Raw genomic sequence first — 16,698 nt, 5'->3', positions numbered from 1 at the left:
GTACTCCAGCTTTTAAATGAGACATTTTCACACTTCTTTCTTCTAAGATGAATGGAGCAATACTTGAAAAGACTTAAGAGGAGGGTGTAGAAGCATGAATTAGCTTTTTGAGAGCGTGAGTAGTGCATTTTGACACACACACACACGTTACAGTGCCTACAATTTTAAACACTTTCGCTTTCCCCACCCCACCCCAGTCACGTCACGTCAGCCAACCCCATCTCACACAGTCCCATCAGTACGTGTGTGTGTGTGTGTGTGTGTGTGTGTGTGAGAGAAAGAGACAGTGTCCTCCTCCTCCATCACTCTCTCCATGGCTGGATTACGGCAGCATCGCTGCTCCCTGCAGCTGACTCTCCTCCCAGTCTTCTTTTGTCTCCTTCAGCCAACATCAGGTGTTGGTCCTGGGAACTCTGGAGCCAAGGTAGGATGTTTAGCAATTCAGTGCATACTTGATTCATTTATAAAGTTTGCATGTGTTGCAAAAAGTCAACAGAAAGTATTTGCCAAGTCGGCGTTACTGGCACACTTGGTTCAGGTAACCCTAATGGTAAAATACAAAAGCACACTATTGTAAAGTAACTTTATTGTAGCCATTTTATGTAGAATATGTCCATTTTCATGGCCTCAAAAGTATTGGAACAAATGACATTGGAAAATAAACACAATTTGTAATTCGTAGAAGAAAAGGATGGACATCAAACATTTTGTCAGTTTGCCAAATACTGTTGAGTCACTGAAAATGGAGGTAATTACATAAGATAGTGAATACCATATTATTGTGAAACCTCTTACATTGAAACTGAACAATTACTGATGTCCCATAAGACACAATGGAAATGTTACCATCATAAAACATTTAATGGTACAGGCAATTTTTAAGTAACATTGTAACTGTTAAGCCCTGAGTGTGGCTGTCAAATGCTGGACCCCCAGTATGCAGAGACACAGGCAGTGTGCAAATAGAAGTGTTTTAATTAGCACGAGCAGGTACTCACAGTAGCACAGGATGCGGGCAACACAAAACGGCAGAGGAAAAACGCTCTGTGAAAACATATACGGAAGACTTAGCCGGTAGCAACAGGTAAAGGAACCATCTACGTGAGGGGCACAGGCAAAGTACACAGATGAAAAACCAGCACCGTCCTTGTGACGATGCTGGGCTTATAAACCCAACCAATTGCAATTGCAAACAGCTGTACACAATTACGCTTGGGTAAAGAGACTGCATCTTACCCCCAGCAGGAAGTGCAGCATTCCAAAATTAGAGCGCAGGACAGGAAGTGATCATTCCTGTCCTGCACAGCATGACAGTGCCATTCGTGACGATCATACAAGTGCACCCTTCTTAATAGTCACACAGGTCTAAAAAAAAATAAAGTTAACCACTGTAAAGACCATAGTAATGTTAAAGTGATAGTCATACATAGACATACTTCCTGGGTATATTCTTCTGAAGTTGGTCAGAAGAAAGCCAAAGAAAAAGCAAAATAGTTTTTTGGGGTGTTTTTTTTTTATTTTTATCCAAAAGCCCAAAAAAAGCAAAACATAGGCAATTATTTGCTCACTGCACGGAGATCTTGCAAGATATGCTGACATTGTGGCATATTTATTCCATATAACGTTGGTCAAATTTCAGTGGCCTTCCATTTTGGAGGCTCCAGTCTGTTTCTACTGTTCTCCTTGTCATATTTTATTTATATTATGGTATGGTTCATTAGAAAGCACAACTGAAGACCACAACATCTACAATATACACAACCAAAAATCAACAAACATCATTTGTTTACATGAGAAAAAGAAGTGGAATCACAAGATATTATTATGATTATGGAGAAAAGAAAACAAGCGTAGGCTGTTGTGATTTATGTGATAGAAATTTTGATGGTACCGTTGAAACAATGCATGATCTACTCTAATAGTGTTTGGTTGCTACACGCGGTCTCCCATGAGTCAAAGCGATTGAATGTGTGTGTGAGACGGGATTTCAGGTGCTGAAGGGCCACTTCTCCCGGACTTTCCTCCGCGTCGGATACCACAAGATTGTAGAAATCCCGGCAGGAGCCTACAACATCAGCATACGAGAGACAAAAAAGAGTCGCAACTACCTGGGTATACTTCCAAACACACACACATGTTCACAACGGAATACAGGACACGAGATAATCAACACTCGTGTTTTTTCAGCTCTGAAGACTTCAAGAGGCACCGCCATCATCAATGGCAATTGGGTGATTGACAGGCCTGGGATCTTCAACGCAGTGGGAACACAGTTCACGTACCAACGACCCAACGAAATCCGCTCTCGCACTGGAGAGTCCATCATAGCGCCCGGACCGCTGACTGACGACCTGCATGTTTATGTAAAGTATTGCTTTATACATCTACATCTTTATACTACTACAAGTACAACTAGCTTTCTCTCTCTATAGTTGATCTACCAGCAACCATCTCCCAGTGCATCCTATGAGTATGTTGTGCCTTTAAAAAACACACACACCACTCCAGAGACTTTGACAACCACGACCATTGCGACATCCGTCTCAGGTAAAGTACCTTTAAAAAACGTCTTTTATTTGATTTAACCTTGTGCACACTCACAATTTGCCACTTGAGACAGTGAGTCCACCCCGCCCCAGCGAAAAGGTGCAGGAAGTCGGCTACCAGGTGGCTACCAATGATATCATCACAGAGAAGCCCCACCCAAACCTTGTTCCCTCAAAGCCCAGTCTAAAGCCCCACCGCCTGCCTGTCTACACCTGGACAAAGAATGGCTACATGGAGTGCAGCGCCACATGTGGTACCGGTGAGTAAATGCATCATATCTTTATGAAACGCAAGGTTTGACCCCTTACTGAAAGTTTCTGTACAGGCTATACACGGTCTGCTATACACTCAAGTATATCCGAGTGTCATTTCTATAGTATTGTCCCTCGAGAAGATACACTATCATAAAATGTTTGCTGAAATGTGAGGGGTGTACTCACTTTTGTGAGACACTGTATATGATACCACTTGTTTCCCAGGACGATCTTTTTAGGACAATATTAATTTGTGCTATAAAACCCAATTTGAAATGACAAACTAGGCTCCAACAGTGCTGTTCCCCAAGACGAAGAGCTAGCAGGAACAGGAAATCAAACACATACTAAGACAATTAGTCCATAAAACAGCACTGTTGGAGCCTAGTTTGTAAAGATAAAGAGGCAAGCTTCTATCATACACATTCATTTTGTGTGTATTAAATGCAGATCCATGCATTTTCTATGCCGCTTGTCCCCACTAGGATCATGGGAGTATGCTGGAGCCTATTCCAGCTAACTTTGGGGCGAGAGGCAGGGTACACCTTGGATTGGTTGCTAGCCAATCACATCAACAAACAACCATTCACACTCACATTCATACCTATTGACAATTTTAGCATTTCCAATTAACCTAACATGTATGTTTTTAGAATGGGGGAGGAAACCGGAGTATCCAGAGAAAACCCACGCTAAATGTAGATATTTCATCAACTATTAAAGCTGGTGGTGCCTCCGCAGGTATGACAAGCTACCTCCCAGTGGCTGTTAGTTGAATATACATAATATCAGAGCATTTTGGTTAGATTGGAATCATTAGACCGTCGTTCCTCAAACTGTGGTACGAGTACCACTAGGGGAACGCTGGCTCCATCTAATAGTACATCCAGGAACACCAAAGATTGTTTTTAAAAAATAAAAATGAAATATATACAAGACATATACAGTACAGTACAGCCTCGCTGGCTATTCGCGGGGGTTACGTTCCCAGACTGCAAATAATGGACGCACCCATAAAATGCCCTAAAAATACCTATTTTTGATACTCTCAAGTCTCAAATAGGGTTGGGCATCGTTTCAATTTGAACAACTCTGGTTCCGATTCATTTCGATTCTGGTTCCTTACGATTCTCGATTCCGATGATTTTACGAGGCGGGGTCATAAAAGTTTGCATGGTTTAAATGAGGGCGCTAACCGGAGTTATTTTTGGAATGAAATGTCTTCCATGAATTTTTTCTTAATTTCTCACAGAGGTCTTTTCGCAGGAGTACACTTTCACGAAAGATGTTAACTTTTACACTTTTGAAAAAACATTTCCACATATGCTGTTGTTTATGTGTTAGTGTGTGTGATGCTGCAGGCACTTAAACATGCACTTACCTGGGTGCCGAATATCAAACAGCTTGTAAAAGGTTTGTCTATGTGCTGTGTTCACCTGGCTCGTGTGTGTTGAGAAGGTGTCTTGACTTTTGCCAAAAGAGACTGGCTGTGCACATGAATAAACTTTCATCCTGCAGCCAAGGCTCCCTTTCTTTATTTACACCGAGTTATTCCACGACATCGGCGGGCATCCTGAAACGCTCGGTTACATTGGCATGAGATTAGTTGTTTGGCTTGCCTGGTTGCGACTGCTAAGAGGAAGTCCAACGTAGTGCGTCAAAGACTGGGCACCCACCTTTGCATGAAATCATTGTGTTGCACATTTTGCACTGAGCTGACTCCTCTTTTTTAATGAAATTAAGCCAAACATTGTCGCCACTTCTTCTTTGTTGGTACTCACCGGCTTCTTCTTCGCTGGTGTTTGCGGATTGGCTATCTCTTCCGCCCAGGGGACTGGGCATCGAAGCTAGGAATTGAAATAAGAAAAATTGGAACGACCCCGGGACAATTGGAATGTTACTCCCAGTTCCCGTCAATGCTCGAGACTCGATGGCCAACCCTACTCTCAACCCTGTAATATGCCTCTCACAGTTATTAAACCCATTTTAAATTCATATTTACACATTAAGAAACAATTACAGGAATACGGCATACAGTATTGTACTTCCAAAACAAAGCAGTTACACAACATCACGTCCCATCAAAGCGTCTTCATGCTGAAAAGTATTGAGTGACTTGACTTGTGAGACAGTGCCCTCTGCTGGATTCATAGCTGCAGCACTCTTTTTCTCCTGCGTATTATTTACAATTGAAAGTAGAGAAAATAAATCTGTGAATACTTGTATGCCAGACCGCAAACATATGCACATATGAAATAACTCCACAATTACACATTACATTTTGCTGTGCTGAAATATTGATGTTTACTTATTCTACCACATATTGCTTGTGATGGAAGCTGCAAAATGGTTGTACAGTACTTGAAAAGCAAAAGTTTTGAGGTGCTACTTTGTGTAATAAAGTTGCATTCGACACATTGTAAGTGCTAGGAATTTCTGGTGAATTTATGACGTATTTTTGCAGAAAAATTCCAAAATGTATACGGAACACATCACAATACACCATTTCCCGCAAATCTAGAAAGCAAATGTAGCTGTTACGCCATTTCCCGTGAGACATTGCTTTTGTGATCAACTATAGTTCTTTCGAGAAATGTATCTCCTCCATTTATGTGTGTATGTCCATGTGTGCATGGCCCAGGCAGGCGTAAGATGTTCTGGGAGTGTGTTGACAACAATCTCCAAACGAGTGTTCCTGCAGACTTTTGTGATCCAGCCCTTGAACCAGCAAACCAGGAAGAAGACTGCAACGTTCAGCCGTGTCCTGCATAGTAAGCTTGGATTTGGTTCGAGTTTTGGAACCCACACAAACAGACAATATCTTCTGCGATGGACCTCAAGTTCTTCTTCTTTGTGACAGCTGGGATGAAGGGGAGTGGTCAGAGTGCAGCAAGAAGTGCGGGCCTGGCACTCAGCACCGCCAGGTCATCTGCCGCCAGGTCACACATGTTCACACAAATGGAACGGAGACCTCAGTGACGGTGGCATCGCAACTGTGTGACTCGTCTGATGAACCAGTCACCAAATCTTCCTGTCAACTTAAGATTTGCAGCCAGTGGGAGATACGATCGGAGTGGAGCACGGTTAGCTCATGTCTACAGTAGTATTACTAATACAGTATTACTAATATATAATACTGTCAAGCCCATAAATTGTGTATGGAATAAAAACATACACCTATGTTTTATCCTCCTGCTTGTAGTGTTCAGTACCATGTGGCGTGGGTCAGAAGAGCAGGAAGGTGGTGTGTGTGAGCAACCAGGGGGAAGTGGAACCAGACGAGGAGTGCAACATGAACCTAAAGCCAGACGCACTACACAATTGCGACATGGGGACCTGTGCACGCAGCTGGTTCACCTCGCAGTGGAGCCAACGGGTAAAAACACAATTACAGTATACTACGACACTATATAGTGAAATTGTGTTATTACATTTTATATATTATGTATACGTATTAAGTGGTAAGTGTAGTGATTCACATAGTTGACTTTTGTCCACTCAATGTTCCTATCACAACTGCCCTGTGACAGGGCGTTAAATCCACCCACCCACAAAATGGATAAACAGATCCATCCATAAATTACAATTCACTGGTAGTATAGTGATTCACGTAGCTGAATTTTGTGTAGCTGACATTGGATAAATTAGTCTACCAATCAAATTAATGGACAGATCTGTCCAACAAAATTAAATCAAAATTAAATTAAATATAATAACATTTAAAAAACAACTTGTTTTGTATACACGCATTTTCTATTTTCTGTTCCACTACCACTACAGCTCCATCTGCAGGCGCTGGTTGGTCACTGCACAATTTGGCTGTTATTGTGAAATGTGAATAGAAATCCTGTGTATCTGACCTTTTTTGGGTGGTCGTCATCAAAATGTAATGTGTTCCGTGTTTGAGGGAGGTGCTGGATGCATGGTGTTTTCAGTCACAGTAATGTGTGTTGTGTAATGTAGTGTTCTGCAGAATGCGGTCAAGGCAACCGAACCAGGACCACCGTGTGCCTGATGAACCACGTGTCTCACCTCCCGTTGGACAGCTGTGACGGCAAGCGTCCACTGGAGGTGACGTCATGTAACTCTGGTCCATGCCAAAACCGCCTGGAGTGGTACACCGGACCCTGGGGTCAGGTAATTAACCTGCATACACAATAGAAGACAGTTTGAGTAACGTCTCACATGTGCGTGGTGTGAAAGTGTTCTGCAGAGTGCGGAAATGGCACTCAGACCCGGAGCGTGGCCTGTATTCTGCAAAACAAAGGTCGCATGGAGGTGGTGGACAACATGAAATGTTCAAGTGTCTCCCAGCCAATCACAGCTCGGCACTGCATGTTGGAGCCGTGTGGCGTGCGGTGGTATGTCACAGAGTGGAGCGCGGTGAGTTGGGAAAGGTTCCAAGATCATTTTTAACATCACTTTTGCTATATGGTGTAGGAAAGACACTCAAGCTGTGGTATGAGTGCCACTGGTGGTACACAGACTTCATCCAGTATTTTTTTTTTTTTTAAATGGTGTGAAAAAGTGTTTGACACACTTAAATGTCTCAGAGATCAGTCAATGACAACACAACTGAACACAAAATGCAGCTTTTAAATGAAAAAGTGAAAAAATCCAAACCTACAGTACATGGCCCTGTGTGAAAAAGTGATTGCCCCCTAAACCTAATAACTGCTTGGGCAACAACTGCAATCAAGCATCTCTTACAGCGTTGTGGAGGAATTTCGGCCCACTCGTCTTTGCAGAATTGTTGTAATTCAGCCACATTGGAGGGTTTTCCAGCATAAACCACCTTTTTAAGGTCATGCCACAGCATCTCAATAGGATTCAGGTCAGGACTTAGACTTTGACCAGGCCACTCCAAAGTCTTCATTTTGCTTTTCTTCAGCCATTCAGAGGTGGACTTGGATCATTGTCCTGCTTCAGTGTCACGACTGGCTGTAAGCCAAGTGTTGGAACCCAAAATGCAGAAGGAAACTGCGCAGGTGAAAAAAGAATGTCCGTTTATTACGGTAGGTGGTAAGTTACAAAAAATACAACAAAAATACAAAAACACAACTAAGAAGCTCAGGGCTAAGGCCAAAGAATCCAACAAAAAACACTGCTAGGCAGGAAGAAAAGACACACGCGATAACTAAGGAAGCTGTAGCAAAAACAGCATACAGAGCAGGAAAACACACAATCTAGGAATCTCAATGGTAACAAGGCAAATAGAAATAACGACCAGTAGGGAGCCAGGGAAGGCAGGTGCAGGAAGCAGGGTTGTCAAAGGAATAACTGGCAACTGGTTGTGGTCTGGCAGCAGCTGATAAAGGCCCAGGTAACTGGTCACAGGTGATTCTCATGAGTAATTTGGTAAGCAATGCACTGCAACAGAAAACAGACAGGCGGCAGCAAAGCGACAACACAGAATGTGACATTCAGAACCCAAGTTTGTTTCAGCTTGAGGTCACAAACAGATGGCCGGACATTCTCCTTCAGGATTTTTTGGTAGACAGCAGAATTCATGGTCTCATTTATAACAACAAGTCTTCTAGGTCCTGAAGCAGCAAAACAGCCCCCATACTGTCACCATATTTTACTGTCGGTATGATGTTCCATCCATTTTCCATGCCGCTTATCCTCATTAGGGTATGCTGGACTCGGCACCAGCCAATCGCAGGGCACATACGGACAAACAATCATTCATGCTCACATTCATACCTATGGACAATTTAAAGTTTGGAATGTGGGAGGAAACCGGAGTACCTGGAGAAAACGCACGGTGAGAACATGCAAACTCCACACAGAGATGCCCAAGCGGATTGAGATTCGAACCCAGGTCGTCCCGATCTCGCATATCATGTTCTTTTTCTGAAATGTGGCGTTACTTTTACGCCAAATGGAATGAGACACACCTTCCAAAAAGTTTCACTTTTGTCTCGTCAGACAAGTATTTTCCCAAAGGTCTTGGGGATCATCAAGAAGTTTTCTGGCAAAATTAAGACAAGCCTTAATGTTCTTTTTGCTTCACAATGGCTTTGGTCTTGGAATTTTGCCATGCAGGCCATATTTGCCCAGTGTCTTTCTTATGGTGGAGTCATGAACACTGACCTTTACTGAGGCAAGTGAGACTGCAGGTCTTTGGATGTTGTTGTGGGGTCTTTTGTGACCTCTTGGATGAGTCATTGCTGAGCTCTTGGGGTAATTTTGGTTGGCTGGCCACTCCTGGGAAGGTTCACCACTGTCCCATGTTTTTGCCATTTGTGGATAATGGCTCTCACTGTGGTTCGCTGGAGTCCCAAAGCTTTACAAATGGCTTTATAACATTTTCCAAACTGATAAATCTCAATTCATCTCAGTTATGTTTTGTTTTAACAGGGGCGCAATCACTTTTCCACACATGGCCATGTAGGTTTGTATTTTTTTTCTCCCTTAATAATAAAAAGTTTGATTTAAAAACTGCACTTTATGTTCAATTGTGTTTTCATTGACTAATATTTGAATTTGTTTGATGATCTGAAACACTTAAGTGTGACAAACATGCAAAAAATTAAGAAATCAGGAAACACTTTTTCACACCACTGTATACATATATGAAATAATTGTGAAGATTCACTGAAATGAAATTGAAATAAAATGCTTTGCTTAAGCTTTAAACTCATATGCCAATGACAGTGTTCCCGCTCCTGCAATGGAGGCTATCGTGTGCGTGAGGTGCGTTGCCTTACAGACAGCATTTCCCCAAGCACCCAGTGTGACCCCACGTTGACCCCCAATAATCGAGAAGAATGCAACACACAACCTTGCACAGCTCAAATAAGTAAGTTTTCTGGCTCAAAAGGTGTTTCCGGCCCTCTAGTACCTATACCTGAGCCTTTTACTGTTTCTTTTGTAGAGCCATCCTGCAGTGACCAGTACCACAACTGCATGGTGGTGGTTCAAGCCCGCCTCTGCATTTATTCGTACTACAAAAGTGTCTGCTGCACCTCTTGTAGCCGGACCCAGAGCACTTACCCAAAATCCTTTCAAAAGAATTACATTCGCAGGTGATTCTGCCCCAAGGATTTAATTTCTTTATATAATGTAGTTGCTATGTATGTGGCAAAATTATTTTATTGCCAGTGCAACTTTAAACTGATCACTTCATAATGTCCTTGTGTATTTATTCATAATAAACATCTGGGGGTTTTTTCAGGTCCAGAGTCAGCAGTTAATTTGCATCCCAAAAAGACAAACCATTCCTTTGAGGACAATGATTTCCAAATTCTCGTTAGGGAGGACCACTGGTTTGAACAAGGTGTGGAAGCAACCATTAAAGAAAGGCCCTCTATTAACAGGGGAGGAGGTTCGTGCCATCACCTATCGTCTTCTTACAACAATGTCCTTACATCTGTCCCCCAAAGATTGTCTCTTTCCACAAAAAGAGTAGCCACTAATGAGCTATTTAGCTATTTATGTCCTGCTATTTATGCAGGACAGTCGTTCATCAGCCACGCCGGGCTACAATTAAAAACAACCCTATTGTCAACAAGGACATAAATAGGAACCCTCCACAACTAACATTTTAGAACTGAAGAAGCCTTTTGGATGGTGAAACATCTTCAACAAAGAGTCAAGTTTCCTCAATTCAATCTTTGCTGATGACAAATTCATTTTCTTCTGTCACTTTTTAAAATGTCCCCAACAAGACAGACCCTCCTGTGAATGCTTTTAGATGGAGGCGGGGCCCACAACAGCACTCACTGCTTGTTGAGATGAGCGATATGGGCTTTCAAGGCAGTCGCCAAGTCACTTCACTAGATGTGTTGCAAGTTGCTCTTAGAATTTAAAGAGGGCGGATTACTCGCTAAATATAAGTTGGCAACACTGATCCCTCCTGCTCCGCCTTTTATAGTGGCACACCTGGTGTTACAATGTAGTGCCAAATCTCTTTGTGGCCGTCCAAATGAATGTATGGGAAACACTGTACTGTATAATCCAGCTTCATTTCTATAGCATTGTCCCTTGGGAAGACATAAGATTGTTACTGACTATAGTCTAGTATTACAATAACAGAGAGCTACAGTATTAAGAGATCACAACCTTTGTACACTTGTAGTGATAGCATTGCTTTAATGGGCCAGCCAGGCATACAGTGTGTAAAAAGGCCATCATTCAATCACAAGAACATACAGTACATGGTAACATTAAAAACAACACAGATGACAAATGATCTTGTTTTTATGCGCTTCTCATACAACAAATGAAAAATGGAGCTCTATAGCATGACCTTTGTTATTAGAACATCCTCGAGGTGCTCCTCCTACATGTGTGGATGTGAGGCTGCACTGGTAGGTCCATGCTGAGGATACATTGAAGGTGACCCTGGGGCTTTGGCATTAGAGAGGTACAAATACACAAATATGAACCAAATAGTAGTCCCCTTTAAAACATTCAAGGCTCTGTCCATGCAAACAAACTATCAAGCATCACAGCAGCTCTTTCCTTGGCCAGACTGTAAGACTTAACAAATTCTCTAAAAGTACTCCCAAGCAATCATTTATACAAGTCATTTGTGAAAATACTATGATAGGGGATACTCTCCAACATATGCCACTGTTGAACAACAAAAATATAGATATAGACCAATTCCTATTTGATTTGTTCAGCTTATCACATGATTCTGTTATGGTTCGTACCAACATTCAATGACTTATTTATTTTACAAAGACAAATATTACACCATGAAAAAATACAGTGGAAAAATACAAAATAAAGATGTAAGGTTTATGATAATTTAGATGCACAGTGCTGTGACACATCTTTAAAAAAAAAAAAATTGCACCCTGAGGTCAAATGATAAACCACTCAGTGGCAGCATTGAAGGCAAAAAGTTTGCACTGTGTCCTGTGTGACCCATTGTCAGCATGCACAAGCTTGGTTGTTATTACTATATCTGCTGCACTGTGACATTAAACAAAATAAGAGAACTTGAAGGCACAATTATTTGAGGCAAAATATGCCTCAAGGGAGTAATACTGAAAAGCGTTACGGAATAAGAGGAGATACACAGAACAGTTGACAGCTTTGTAATTTAAGGCCTAATCACTTGAAATTATCCAATTAGAATAAAAATGTCAAGAATTGGCATGAGATCACTTTTAATACAATTCTTTTTCTTATAGCCTGGCTCGCAACATATATTTTCCTGTCCAGCTTTAAAACAAGTATATTAAAACAAGGCATTTTTGCACAAGAGGTTATTATGCACAATGATGTATAAATGAACTGTATGTTACAAGAATATACATGGTTTCAGTCTATATCTTAGGACTACATCCAAGCATTCTAGGTGATGACTTTGGCTTTGAAAAGTCTATTGTACATACACACACAATATGAAAAAGATATGACAAAAAAAATAAAATAAATAAAATCCAGAAGATCTGTGACACCATGTCTGATGCAGAAGCACTCCCTCTCAAAAGACAATGGAGGAAAGTATATAAAGAGGAACGTGGATGAGGGTTTTGGTGGGTTCAAGTTTGCCATTCCTCATGTGAAAGTCAATAGAAAAATGCTACAAGATTCTTGTCAACAAGACAAGTGCAAGGCAGCCGAGCTCCCCTGCGGTTTTACCCTGAAATTGGCAGGACTTGTTCATAGACGCAGCTCGCACTCTCCACTTCCTGTATTTTCATTTACAGAAAGCACTTTGTCTCTCCCTCTGTGTGTGTGTGTGTGTGTGTGTGTGTGTGTTTTCACGTGAGGGATGAACATGTATCGGAGCATCTCTCCTCTCGGATGGCCCCTTTCTACTCCATCCTATGACAATGGCTTAAGTTGGGCTATTCCATTCGTACGTGTCACTCACTCGCTGTCTGTTTCTATGTCCGAGTCGGACCACTGCACAGGGCTCAGCTTGCCACGGCGCATGGCGTACTCTATGACAGCGGTGTAGCAGAAATAGTATTGGTCCCAGGTCTGGATGCTGAAAGCCCTCTGTGTCCGCATGCGCCGGACAGTCTGACGGACGTCTACTGTGCCAATGTCCTCCAGCCGGGACAGGCAAATGTCCAGTGTGCAGAAGGTGCCTAAGCCACGAAGGAGGTGAGGATATGAGAGGAAATCAGTAGTTTGAGATAAGGTTGCAGAGAAACAGCAAATGAGAAAATACATATTGCATTAGTTGGGTACTGTTCTCTCACAAACAAGATAATTTAAAAGACCTGTAAGAACACAAATGGACTTTATTGCTGATTTCTCCAGACTTGTACAATTTGCATTACCTGTCCGGCCGATGCCAGCACTGCAGTGTACCACCACAGGAGGGCCTCCTGGAGACCCTGTCCAACCGGAACCCAGGCTCTGGACGGCGGCCTCCTGCCTCTGAAGTACATGTTCGCGAAAATCTAACATGGCAGACGCACTTTTGGGCACCCCAAAGTCTGGCCAGCTGACATAGAGGTAGTGGCAGACGTCTCGTCTCTCCCCAGACTAAGGAAAAAATAAAAAATAAAAAAATTCATTGGCCAGAACATTGAGTACACCTGTACAATCCAATGACATTTAGTACCTAGATTCGCAAAGTGGGGTATGTGTACCCCCAAGGGTACGGCAATTGTCATGGGGGTACGTGAATAAAAATGAAAAACAATTAGCGCTTAACACTCAAAATTACAAGTGCACCTGAATGCGTCACAGTGCAAAGCGTGCAGTCAGAGCAGAAAGAAGGAAAGAGACAGATCATATAACTCTGTGAGGCTTATATGAACAAGTTTGATGATTATGTTGTGCATTAAGATTGTTTAATCATGAAGATTGAATTTATATTGGTGCTCTAATCCCCGCATAGTGAAAACCTGTCAATGTATGTGTGTGTGTGTGTGTGTGTGTGTGTGTCAGGATGAGAGAGTGGGGATTCCCCCAAAAATGAGGGTTTATCGCTGGTATTTTTGTACTTTGGATACTGCTTTATCATGTTTGTTCAACTTTCCCTTTTAATATGGTATGAAATTAATATGCAGACTTAAATCACAGTGATTGCAACTGGACAAAAGTAAAAGTTCAACCCATTCAAATGGATGGATCACTACAGCTGGCTAAAAGATATAGGATGAATACTTATGAATTATCAGTGTTCATGTAAAACTTATCAAAATCTGGCCATACAAAATAAAAATGTTTGAACCAGAATTAATATAAAATTAATTACTCATGTTCAATATTTCTACTCCGGTTTTCTCCCACATTCCAAAAACATGCATTTTAGGTTAATTGGCGACTCTACAGGTAAATTGTCCATAAGTATGAATGTGAGTGTGAATGGTTCTTTGTCTATATGTGCCCTGCGATTGGCTGGCGACCAGTCCAGGGTGACCCTAGTGAGGATAAGCGGCATAGAAGATGGACGGATGTTCAATATTTCAAGTTAATGATTGAAAAAGGTTTGTTTTTTAAGTGTGCAGAAGTAGGGTGTACATGGCTTCAAGTCAAATGTCTGAAGGGGTACGCCACTGTAAAATCTGGGAACCACTGATTGTATCAAAAGCCTGCCTAGGTCTTGACACTGTCAAAGCGGTATTATTGGGTTTGCTCAAAAGTCATCCAACTTAAAAAGGCAGATCTGAGCTTTTTCCAAGGGCACTCAAAGTGTCTAGTGAGTGTATAAACTATACCTTTTTCTCAAATATGTTTTTTTTTTTATTTAGGGTTTGAATTTACACTGCTAAATAAAATAAATAGTAGAGGACTACCCATAGTGAAGTAACAACTCACCTGAGTATTATAGAGTTCCAAATGGGAGAGTTTGAAGTCCTGGAACACCTGGATGTGGGTGTTCCTGACCAGGAAACACCCGTGCTGCTCTGTTCTGCCTTCCTCCAGCGGCCAATACTGGCCGCACTTAACACGCCCGCGCTCCACCACTCTGAAACATAAACAATATACTGTATACATGTATGACCATACGTACACTTACATCTTTATTCATGCCTTGTGCATCTACTATACATTAAAAAAGTACCTGGTTGTCATTACAATGATAAGTACCATCTGCTCCCACACCATGCGCCAAAAGTCCCCAAACGTTTTGGGCAAAGGACCTGAGAGACACAAATACCATTTCAATTTCTGAAAATGGGATGGGCCAGCAAGTGTCTGCGCTGCAAGACGTCATTAAGCTAATGAAGAGTAGAATATGTGCTGCGCACCCTGAGTAGCGATGTATGCCTTTCTCCTCTTATAGCCGTCCATGAAACTGGCATTGATGTAATCTGATGTCTGCAAGACACACAGTAGCAGAAGACTAGTGGGTGGGTGATGCGAGCTTTGTAGTGAATCACTACTCAATAAGGCGTCTAGCACTAATGTTGCACATGTATCAAAGGAGCTCTTCACCGAGAGAATGGACAGTTTAGATGGATTTGTCATTACCTCGTCCTCGTCATCACAGAACTGGCAAAGTCGCACTCTGGACTGGTCCAGACAGAGAACATCGCTATAGCGGTTCTTGAGCTGATTGGACAGTTTCCTGGACAGAAAGATACAAATAGGTTAATAAATATCAGCTATCGCCACTGGTGGCATACAGTGTACACACAGAATAATGACGTAAACGGACATATAGACGTGTTGATAGTGAGGCAAGCCAGACATGTGAGCTCTTTCGCAGAGTGGCCAGCAGAAAAATGTACATGGTCATAAGACAGCATTAAGCTTGACCTTGGATTTGTACCGAATTCGAAACAATTTCTTTAATAGGAAATAATGTAAAACCAATCTGTTCCAGAGTCAAACTGCCACCATGTTGTGGGCACCTATGGCCTAAATGCTTTACAATGATTGATTGTCATCGTATGCATATGAGGTAGAAAAGAAGAACATAATGATATTCCCCATTCAACCTTATAATGTTAGAAATAGGCCCAAGAAGAAAGAAAAGAACAATTCAGAAGTAAAGAAATAAACTAAACGTCAGTAATGTCTGACAGAATATCTTACTTGGAGTAGTCAAAGGTGCCTGCTGGTGGCTCCTTGCGAATCTCTTCATATTCCTGATAGATCCCTTTCTTCTTACTCTTCTTTATGTGCTCCACCAGCTCACGCACCGTCATTCCTCCCTGTTCCGGCACGTGAATGGACTCCTCCATGCAGCAATCCTCATCTTCTGGACCCCATGACGAGGACAAGGGTGGCGACTGTGAGGCGGGCTGGTGGGGCGGTCGAGGCAAAGATTTTTGGGGCAACGGCGGCACTCCTTCCTCTTCCACTTCATCGGCCTCTTTAATATCCTCATTCAGATGTCTATGTTCAGAGTCTGTTGTTTTCCCACTTGCTGCATCATCGCCGCCTTTGTGAGAGAGGGGAGTGTCAGGGGGCGTGTCTGACTGGGGGGGTGCTTGGTGGCCACGACCATTCATGTTAGAATTAGGACTCATGTTGGTTCCGCTCACAGCTGACCCATTCCAGTGTTGGTGGCTCCCCTGTAGCCTGGTAGCAGCAGAATGCAGGCTTTGCTGAGGATGTCCTTGAGTCCTGCCCTCCTCCAAACTGCAGTGGTTGTGAGGGTTAGCATTGTTATCGTCGTAGCAATTCGAGTTACCTGCAGCGAGCCCTAAGCCCAGCTGGGTATTTAAATGGGTGTGTGACAGTTTAGCACCGATGCTTGGGTCACCACACTCCAGGCTGTAAGAGCGCAGAAGGCTTCCCACGCAGTCATGGGCATCATGTACTTGTGTGTCACCCTCAACAGTGTTAGCGTTGACACAGGACTGGATCCAGGCCACATGGCTATACTGGGATGTCCCACTAAGGTGTTCAGGGAGAGAGGAGACTGGGATGTGACTGGCCAGCTCTTGAGCCTTCACTGTGCACACCTGGTGGATGGAGAACATTTCAGCTGACTTAAACAGAGCATGATCTATTCTCAATA

General features: G+C 42.5%; 2 protein-coding genes across 3 annotated transcripts in view; one reads left to right on the top strand and one right to left on the bottom strand.

Moving 5' to 3' along the window:
- The first annotated feature begins 1,307 nt into the window (after positions 1-1,307).
- Positions 1,308-9,948, top strand: adamtsl7 (ADAMTS-like 7). The gene is made up of 12 exons (XM_054779040.1): positions 1,308-1,322; positions 1,980-2,112; positions 2,188-2,363; positions 2,433-2,547; positions 2,621-2,806; positions 5,443-5,572; positions 5,662-5,884; positions 6,004-6,177; positions 6,765-6,938; positions 7,005-7,184; positions 9,462-9,606; positions 9,682-9,948. Exons 1-12 carry the CDS (start codon positions 1,308-1,310, stop codon positions 9,834-9,836), a joined length of 1,806 nt encoding a protein of 601 aa, XP_054635015.1. The 3' UTR covers positions 9,837-9,948.
- A 936-nt stretch (positions 9,949-10,884) lies between these two features.
- ptpn9b (protein tyrosine phosphatase non-receptor type 9b) overlaps positions 10,885-16,698 on the bottom strand; it is a 17,055-nt gene continuing 11,241 nt past the window's right edge. For both annotated transcript variants that reach the window (XM_054777937.1, XM_054777938.1), the window contains exons 7-13: positions 15,768-16,642; positions 15,201-15,297; positions 14,978-15,047; positions 14,791-14,869; positions 14,544-14,694; positions 13,055-13,262; positions 10,885-12,859 (exon numbers count right to left, since the gene is read on the bottom strand). In XM_054777937.1, coding sequence (XP_054633912.1) covers positions 12,636-12,859; positions 13,055-13,262; positions 14,544-14,694; positions 14,791-14,869; positions 14,978-15,047; positions 15,201-15,297; positions 15,768-16,642 — 1,704 coding nt within the window. In that variant the 3' untranslated portion in view covers positions 10,885-12,635. The remainder of the gene's footprint in view (positions 12,860-13,054; positions 13,263-14,543; positions 14,695-14,790; positions 14,870-14,977; positions 15,048-15,200; positions 15,298-15,767; positions 16,643-16,698) is intronic.

Source organism: Dunckerocampus dactyliophorus, chromosome 6 (genome assembly GCF_027744805.1).
Source record: "Dunckerocampus dactyliophorus isolate RoL2022-P2 chromosome 6, RoL_Ddac_1.1, whole genome shotgun sequence".
In the NCBI taxonomy this organism is placed as follows: Eukaryota; Metazoa; Chordata; class Actinopteri; order Syngnathiformes; family Syngnathidae; genus Dunckerocampus; species Dunckerocampus dactyliophorus.
The sequence above is the reverse complement of the archived record's forward strand: the minus strand, read 5'-3'. Positions and strand labels throughout refer to the sequence as shown.

What these genes read in the sequence shown, in the direction of transcription:
- adamtsl7 (XM_054779040.1), top strand. An exon ending in CATTGCGACATCCGTCTCAG is followed by an intron (nt 2,548 to 2,620) that starts GTAAAGTACCTT and finishes CACTTGAGACAG; the next exon opens with TGAGTCCACCCCGCCCCAGC. An exon ending in TACGATCGGAGTGGAGCACG is followed by an intron (nt 5,885 to 6,003) that starts GTTAGCTCATGT and finishes TCCTGCTTGTAG; the next exon opens with TGTTCAGTACCATGTGGCGT.